Raw genomic sequence first — 8,903 nt, forward strand, 5'->3', positions numbered from 1 at the left:
ACCGGCGACAAGCTGAACTGCTCGGACAAGCTCAAGACGGTGTTGCTCGACGGATAGAAGACGCTCGGGGACTTGCTGTGGGGTATAACTCCCGATACCCACAGGGTTGTACATGGGCCGAGCCGCCAGGGGAGGCCTAGCCCGCAAGACTACGCCGCGCGGAGCACGGCACAGGTCGGCGTGCCTCGCAAGACTGCATGAAGATCCCTGACGTTTAAGAATGATCTATTCGGATATGCTAGATTCCGCAATCTATGTACTTCCTATCTTGTAAACCGATTAGGATAGAAACAACCGACCTGTAACCCTACCCCCGGCCTATATAAGGCGGGTAGGGACCCCTCGTTTTTATCTAATCTCTCATAATACAATCCACAAAGACACATGACGTACGGTATTACGTCAAACTGATGGCTTAAACCTATCTAACCGCTGTCTATTGCGCTCTGTGTCACCATCTGGTTCCCTCACACGCAACTCCATCGATTTATCTACTACCGTGGGTATTCCCTTCGGTAGACCGTCGGATGTATTTCGTGGACCAGAACCGCATTATTTATAGGATGGAGACGGTAGAAGTCAGGTTTTCGAATGCATGTTAACCAAGACTAAATCCACAAGATTAACAACATGTGCCCCGTGCATCAATCTTTGGGGAGCATCTTTTGAGCAAAAAGATCAATGAAAACGCTTTATTTATTTATACTGTGACAGTTTTTGGAAACACCTGTACACATAAAGGCTACTTAAACTTTCACTATACATGCATGCCCACTCACTTAATTATTACATAACTGTACATTGGTCATTTATATTTATTTATTAAAACGAAAGCTCAACCGAAGACACTAGTACTACTGCCGGGGAAAGATCGAGTATTTTCTCTCTCTCCTGAAGTAGGAGCGTATAATAATGGAGTTAACCTCAGACGTCCTACTCCTTGCCACAGACGTACGTCGTCCTGAGTCCTGACAGGGTGTGCAATGCAACCGGAAGTGGTGCTGCAGTGCAAATGGGATGCGCGTGCGATGTCCGTCGGCGAAAATGAGACCTCAGCTCGTCACTTGGACATCCACGGGCGGGGAAAATGGGAACCAACTTGCATGATTTCGTTGCATCGGGCCCGGTCGAGGAAAGCGAAAGAGGCGAGCTGGAACCGTCATTATCGGCGGAATCACGAGCACCGGTGAAGTCAATTGCGCCCGCGTGCTTCAATCACAGGAGAGATGACACCGCCGACGACCCACGTCGACAATAACAATAGCGCTTGCCTGCTTCGATTGGAGCGAGAGCGTTGCGAATTTAAAAGCGAAAGAGAGACCGCGGCCCGGCCAGCGGGGCCGGGAGAGATCAGCTTGGGAGTTGAGAACGAGAGGACGAGGGAAAGCTTGAGAGACAGAGGGCGACGAAAGCAGGGGATGGGAGAGCGTGGGTGTGTTCGGGGTGTTAGGCAGGCAGCTCGCCGGCCAGGCAGCGCCATTCAGGCTGCCTGGCCGGGAGCAGGAGCACAACTAAACAACCCTTGTGGTGCCCGCGCCTATCGATCCTTGCCGCCGGCCGCGTGCAGGCAGCAGTGCGCGCGAGTGCCTGGCTTGCTTGTTTCCGTTCCGCCACTAGCAAAACAGGACGTTCTACCGTTTCACGCTTGTGGATGGACGGACGATGGGGGAGGGTTGGTCGTCGCGAGGATCCGTCCCCGACCGCTCACGTCTTCTTCTGAAAGCAGAAGAATGCGAGGAACCCACCGCAGATGGTGGCGAGGCCCATGACCCAGACGACCGCCGCGACGGCGGCCGGCATCACGGCGGCCACCTTGTACGAGAAGAGGAGCGTGAGCGCGGACGTGAGCAGCCACACCGCCAGCTTCAGCCACTCCCTGAGGGACGACCCGGGCTCCGCGCGCTCGTACCGCCGCAGGCAGCAGAAGAGCAGGAGCAGGTCGGCGTACGCCGACACCACGAACGCCACGTCGCCGCGGTCCGGCCAGCACCGGTGCAGCGCCATCCCGGAGCTGAACGTCAGGTACGCGAACCCCGCGGCCGGCAGCCACGGGAAGCTGCTGGCGACACGGGCGCCCGCGGCGTCGAGCGGTTGCCCATCGCCGGCCTCGTGTGGCTGCGGCGGTGATGCTGCGTCCTGCTGCTGCAGCAGCGGCTCTCGCGCGACGGGCGTCGCCACGGCGCGTACGCCATCATTAGGCATTGGTAGTTTGATCTTGGAGTGCATCACCATTCACCGGAGCCTGCTTGTTGCCATGTCGCATGGTGTACTGGACCTTATATAGGTCCATGAGAGGTGAGCGGCGTGTTCGCTCGTGCTGTTCATCCGGCTTTAATCCGTATAGATTAGCCGTAGAACAATATTTAATACTAGCCGAACGCAGCCGAGAACGCGGAACAAAAGTCAAGTTGCGTCAGCGACCTCTCGTGGTACCTTTGTGCAGGGACGCGAAATTTCCTGCAACCTTTCGTGGCGTGAGTTTTGGAGCGTGGGAACCGCGAAGATGCGACCACGATTGATAGCGACGTGTGAATCGACGCGGCATCGGAAATTTCTTGTGCGCTCCCCTTTGTTATGGCGAATCGCTATCTACCGAACTTTCTTTCTTGGAAAAGTCGAGTGGGGTGGTGACGCTACTTTTTTTTTTTTTGACAAACTCAACCACTGTTTGGTTTGAAACCGCGGCTGTGGAATTGAATAACACGCTTTAATTAAGCTCCCTTAGAAAAAAAAACTTTGGGAAAGCAGGTAGCAATAACCCCCCATGTCCTCCTGTCTCTCGGTCCCCGACGTCTTCATCTCCGACGTCCGGCGCTGCGAACCGATCAATTTATAAGAGCATAGGTACAATAGTAGTCCACAAGCGGCCGCACTGTCATATTTGATCTCATATAAATCCGGTAGTCTGTCGAATACCACGACGGATCTCGATAAACGATCCACATACAACCAAGATCGTACATGATTCAACATACATATCACATATTACATAAAGTTCACAGGTACATTTCATCCATCAGAGTGCGGAATAGTGTTATTACAAACCAAGTTTGATAGATAGTAGCGGAAATAAAGTAAAGTTCGAAAGTAGCATTTCCAACATGGTTCAAATATAGTGCCAACACATGATCACAATCCACAAAAACATAATAGAGGGATTACTAAAGATGCCTGCCCAAGGCCTACTCATCATCCATGGCGGGATAGAAGTAACTCTTGCAATATCCGTGATAGACGGTACCATCTGCAACAATGGAAATAAAACCCTGAGTACGAGAAGGTACTCAGCTAGACTTATCCGTCATAAACCAGAAATAAATTGACTCCAAGGATTATGCAAGGCTTTATAAGTGGAGGCAGCTTGACAACATTTTGCATAAAAAGCGATTAACTCAATTATACAATTATACTTCGGCCATCAAGTTAATTATAGCTATTCATCTCTAGATTAGCAACTATCATGTGTCAAACATGTGGTATATCATTTTAGAGCATACAATAGTAACCATAGCAGGTGTAATAATTCCATATTTATCCGAACCATCAACTTCCATAATACAATTACTACGATGTTGGAGCTAGCCAAGTTTCTCACTATCCGGGAGAGACGGAGATTCGAATCGATTTCAACCAGCCGGGAATTTATTCCTAACACAAACTCAGGCATACCGCGCGAAGGCGGCCTTAGGTCACATTTGGTACAACTCAGGTACACATTTCGCGGGTTTGTACAGCGCTGCACAATCAGGGACTGACGGTAGCCAGGTCGCTCAAGCCATGCCTGCCCATGGTCCCGGACTAGGTCGCTTAGGTCATGCTTGCCCACGGTCTATTGATCCGCTCCCCGCAGAGGGCACACAACAGAACGAGGCCCGGCCTAAGTTGAGCTACTCGGCTTCGCGGTCGGAATGAGTTGTCCGGCCAGCTAAGTGATAGGCATGTGTTCAATTTTGTCAGAAGTGCCAATAACGGTACAGTCCTTAATCGACACAGACGGGGATAGATCCACACCCAAGACCTCCATGTCTTGTTGCTTCTCTATCGACATCCCGTCCGGTCTCCATTTACATTACCCCATGGTTCTTTTCTACGATAGCAAATATAGCCAACCGTGCTTCGGTATCCACCTATATCTCGCAGGTGACAGGAAATCACCTGACTTCTACCGGTCTAAGCACGGCTAAGCAGATATTCGATCCTGGACCTACACAGTGTTAAAGGTATATGTATCTGGACAAGGTAGTTTCATGCATCAAGTGTTTTTAATCAACTCTTATAACCTAATGCATCAATCATAAAGGACTAAGTGATATTTTGTAAAATACTCGGAGACTTAGAATGCTCCGGGGCTTGCCTTTCAGAAAAGAAGTGGGGCAGTGATCAGGGCACTCTGGAAGCTCTTCTGGATTCTGCTCCTCGTCTTCGGGTGCTGCGGCTTGAGGATTCTCCTGCTGATCCCCTTTCTCTTCTTCGTTGAATTCCAGCAACGTTACATCCTCGGTCGATCCTATATGCACGATCATAGAATGAGATATTGCGAATGCATATATGACGACACGTATAATATGATAAGAAGTGATGAATGCATCCTTGTAAGCATTTTCAACAGCATGGTATTAAAGTAATAACAAGCGCATCATAATTTACTGAGTAGGTACATATCTCTTCTCTATTGCTTAAACAAACACTCATGCGACTCATTTACCGAACTACAAAACAACAGTTACTTGTTTTAACCATAACTGGAGTTATATATATCGAAATCATATGGTTGTGGACATTTTGGAAAGCTTATGAAATTGTCTACAACTTTCTTTTAATACTCTTGAGGTGATTCAACAGTTATCTAGATCAAACAAATCAGTCAATTAAATCTGTCCAGAAAGTAAACATTTCGGACAGCAAACTTGTAACAGCTTAACTCTAAAACCCTAAGTCCTGTGAACGTAAAAATTTAACACGGCCAACCAGGACGGCTCCGCCGGCAACCCTGGCCGCCCAGCGCGGCCACAACCCGCCACCCGCCCAGCCGTCCCGGACGTCGTATGCGGCCGCCCGCCCGGATGTCCCGGACGTTGCAGGCTCCCCCGGACAGACACCGCGGCCACCCAGGCCGGCAGCTGCCACGTTCTTCGAGTTGCAGGCGCCGCCGTGTTGGCCGACGGAGTCAGAATCAGATCGGAATTGGATTCTAATCAAATCGAAAATCAAATCCATGGTACGTTACGAACTCCACGTCCGACCCAAATTCGTTCTGCTTGTTTTCGTACTTATATATTACTGGTGCCTTTGGGATACCCTTGACAAGCAGAACAAGTACCTGGTCTTGCCGAACAAAGAAGCGCCTCGCCGAGCAGACAAGTACCTGATCTCGCTGAGCAGAGAAGCACCTGATCTTATCGTACACACGTCAACTTTGATTTTTTTATATATCTCGAGGAGCTGAGCAAGAACAAAATCTTCTGATCTCGCCATACACATGTTCGACAAGGTTAGCTTCCTCACTGATTGTTCTTATGTACCGATAAGTAGTAATATGTGGTATTTTTTTTAAGATTAGTTCATAGTATATTCCCTTCGGATTATGGATTCGCTAGGTTTAGTTTTTCATGTGTCTCTGTTTGATAATTCATATGCGTGTCTTTTTTAGTTGATTCATATGTGCTATTATTCGAGTGCACTTGTGCTAGGCCAATACAGAGTATGTGATTGGGATCTGATTCATTGTAATATGTGAAAAAGAACATATTTTTTATGGTTTGGTTATTGCTGGCCAATACGTGATTCATTGTAATATGTGAAAAAAATTATTTTTTCTGGTTTGCTTTTAGCTGCAAACATATTTGAGTTAAAAAATGTGTTTATTCTTGTTTTTACAAGAATGGATCATATTGTTGAATCAAATGCTATTGAGGATTTAATTCATGACAAAATACAGCATCAACAATTACCAACTTCCAGCAAAATCATGACCTTGAGGGTAATCATAATGATATTATTGTATTGGACAGTCCAGATGATCAGCAGAAATCAAAAGCACTGAACTCATTGTCCATTGAGAATAATAAGTACCAATCACTAATTTCTGTTCTCTCTAAGATGAGCAAACGTGAGTAAGGTGGAATTTGTGACTACATGCATCAGCTCAATTAATTGTGCAGAAACCTTGGAGTAAGCCATTTCAACTTAAAGTTACTTATAATTTTCTTAATTGAATTTTATTTAGGGAAAATTTTCCCTACTCCCTGGGAGTAGTTACTCCCTCCTTCTAACCACGTACTCTAGGCAGGTTTTCTTCTGGAGGAGGCATGCGGCCAAATGGATACCGGGCGTGGCGTATAAAAAAACCCGTTAAAAAACAAACGATCCTAATTTTCTGTTCTTTATTTAAATCAGTCCTAGCTATTGCTGTTGGATCTCACCGATACAGCTCATTTATTCGCGACGTCTACCAGCATCGAAGAGACGGATGCCAGCCCGTGCAGTAGGCCCGGCCGGCGGCGGCGCGGCTACCCCCTCCACGGCCGGTGGCTCGACTGGATCTGCGCGCGGACTCCACATCAAGGGACATCAGCTTCGCCTTACACTTGAAAAATAGGAAATGAGAGAAAATATGAATAATGCCTCAGGTTAAAAGAATTCATGTGCACGGGGCCAAATTTTTAAAGGTCTGCGAATCAGGAGTCAAATGTAGAGAGGCGCATGGATTAAGGATTAAATATCGAGATTTCTCCGACCCAACCGACAACCCGATCGGCTTCTCGCCTTATTTCAAATAGAACCAATTACCTTGTTATAATTTCTTTGTCCTCATCTTGAGATCGTTGGATTGGGAGTTGTCGGATGATTTAGCTCCAGCAATGCCTAGCAATGTGATCGCGTAAGAGGAATCAGATGGTAGCACATGAGGCACAAGAATTTATACTGGTTCAGGCCGCGGTAGCACGTAAAACCCTAGTCCAGTTGATGCTGCTGCTCTTTTTGTATTCGTATGTTCGGTTACAGAGGCCGTTGCTCCTAGCTACATAGTATATGAGATGGATCGGATCCTGATCGTGAGGTCCCTACCCTCCTTTATATAGGCAGAGGGGTAGGGTTACAATGAGGACGACCGGTTAACAGATGGGTTTCCTAGTTTGTTATACAGAATGCGCAACAGATTGATCCTATGCTATCGTCTAGATACGCCAATCTCTGGATATTTTTGGCGTGCCTTGGTCTTCACATTGATCGACCTCCTCGTCCTTTGTGGGCCTTTTCCTTCACGGCTTCTGGCACGATAGCTCGACGTGGACGAATATACAGGTGGTGCAAGTACTCCTGGCCCATATATTCGACAGTAGCCCCGTAGGACATAATGACAAGCTAGTAGATAGCTCAGCCCTCGGGTGTCGCAGCTCCCCTGTAACTTTTAGGTACCGTGAGTACCTACGTGCTCCTTCTCGTGTTTCGAGGTCTTTAAGCAGCGAGCCTTAATTTCCTCAAGTGTTGAAGACTGGCGTGTGTTTTGCTTAGGTGCCGAGATCCTTCCTCGGGTGCCGAGGGGTTTATTCGGGTGGTAATACCGCGTACCTAGAAACGTGGCTTTCAGGGCTTTGTGAATGCCTTGCTCGGGTGGTAACAACGCATACCTGTAAAAGTGGCTTCCAGGGCGTTGTGAACGCCTTATTCGGGTGGTAACACTGCATACCTGGAAGCGTGGCTTACAGGGCGTTGTGAACGCCTTATTCGGGTGGTAACACCGCATACCTGGAAGCACGCTTTCAGGGTGTTGTCAACGCCTTATTCGGGTGGTAACACCGCATACCTGGAAGCGTGTCACACATCAGGAAATTAAATGCAACTTGAGGTATTGTTTACTCTTGAATGTGGCTCTCACTGTCTTGAATATATGGGAATTGCATTCATCAGTCTCAAATGCTCAGGAAATATTGACAAAAACCCATTGAATACAAAATCAAATAACAAGAAAGAAAAAGAACCCATCAACCATTCGGCATGAAGCAGATACCTATACTTTGAATTAAGAACCAAAGAGTTTTCAGTAGTAGAAGAAATTGCTGCTAGAGCAGCAAGCGCATAACGCGGGTGTAGGCCGGTCGCATTCGCTACCGTCGAGGTAGATCCGCTGCCGTTTAGGCCAGAGACGGGCAAATCTGCTCAATCGGCGAGTTTGGCGAGGGCCTTTTCTCCATTGTCCGGTTGTCCCTGGACTCAGGCATCTCAGTGCTCTGCAAGAAGCACGCATTGGAGGAGACAATATTTGTAGGCAGCTATGGATGAGATTGGTCAGACTCATGGACCAAGAAAGTAGAAACAAGTATTTGTTCGTTGAATGATCTTATCTTACACACAATATTCTTATTTCACCTTGATAATTAATTTTATTTGCCATACATATAAATGTTTACATGTACTCCGTACCTTTTATGCTTGGTCAATCTATCGATGAAAGCATCTTACTTCTTTTTAATGGCTGTCATCGCTCAACTCCCGTTCTCCTGTTCGTTTCGCTGAAAAGATAGGCTAATAAATACTATTCGTTAATTTATTAAAAAAGAAAAATACTATAAGTTCAATCCGTCTATGTAATCCAGGATGCTCAGGGCTCAAGAAGAGGCCCACCACGGTATCCAGGCCCCATGAATTAGGAGAGACCGAATCGATGTGAGGGCACGCACGACCCCACATCGCCATGTCGGAATGGAAAACAGTAATTAAAACAGTAGTTAGAGCTCTCTCATTGCGCGGATTCTAGGCTCTATATGGAGTTTATATTATTATTATTTCACCTTGATAATTAATTTTATTTGCCATACATATAAATGTTTACATGTACTCCGTACCTTTTATGCTTGGTCAATCTATCGATGAAAGCATCTTACTTTGCTTACAGACATATA

The 8,903-nt window shown here is 47.1% G+C and overlaps 1 protein-coding gene across 1 annotated transcript; it reads right to left on the minus strand.

Moving 5' to 3' along the window:
• Positions 1–678: 678 nt before the first annotated feature.
• Positions 679–2,332, minus strand: LOC136463033 (uncharacterized). The gene has a single exon (XM_066462079.1). It carries the CDS (start codon positions 2,230–2,232, stop codon positions 1,705–1,707), a length of 528 nt encoding a protein of 175 aa, XP_066318176.1. The 5' UTR covers positions 2,233–2,332; the 3' UTR covers positions 679–1,704.
• Between the last annotated feature and the right edge of the window lie 6,571 nt (positions 2,333–8,903).

This window comes from Miscanthus floridulus, chromosome 7, assembly GCF_019320115.1.
Source record: "Miscanthus floridulus cultivar M001 chromosome 7, ASM1932011v1, whole genome shotgun sequence".
NCBI classification, from domain to species: Eukaryota; Viridiplantae; Streptophyta; class Magnoliopsida; order Poales; family Poaceae; genus Miscanthus; species Miscanthus floridulus.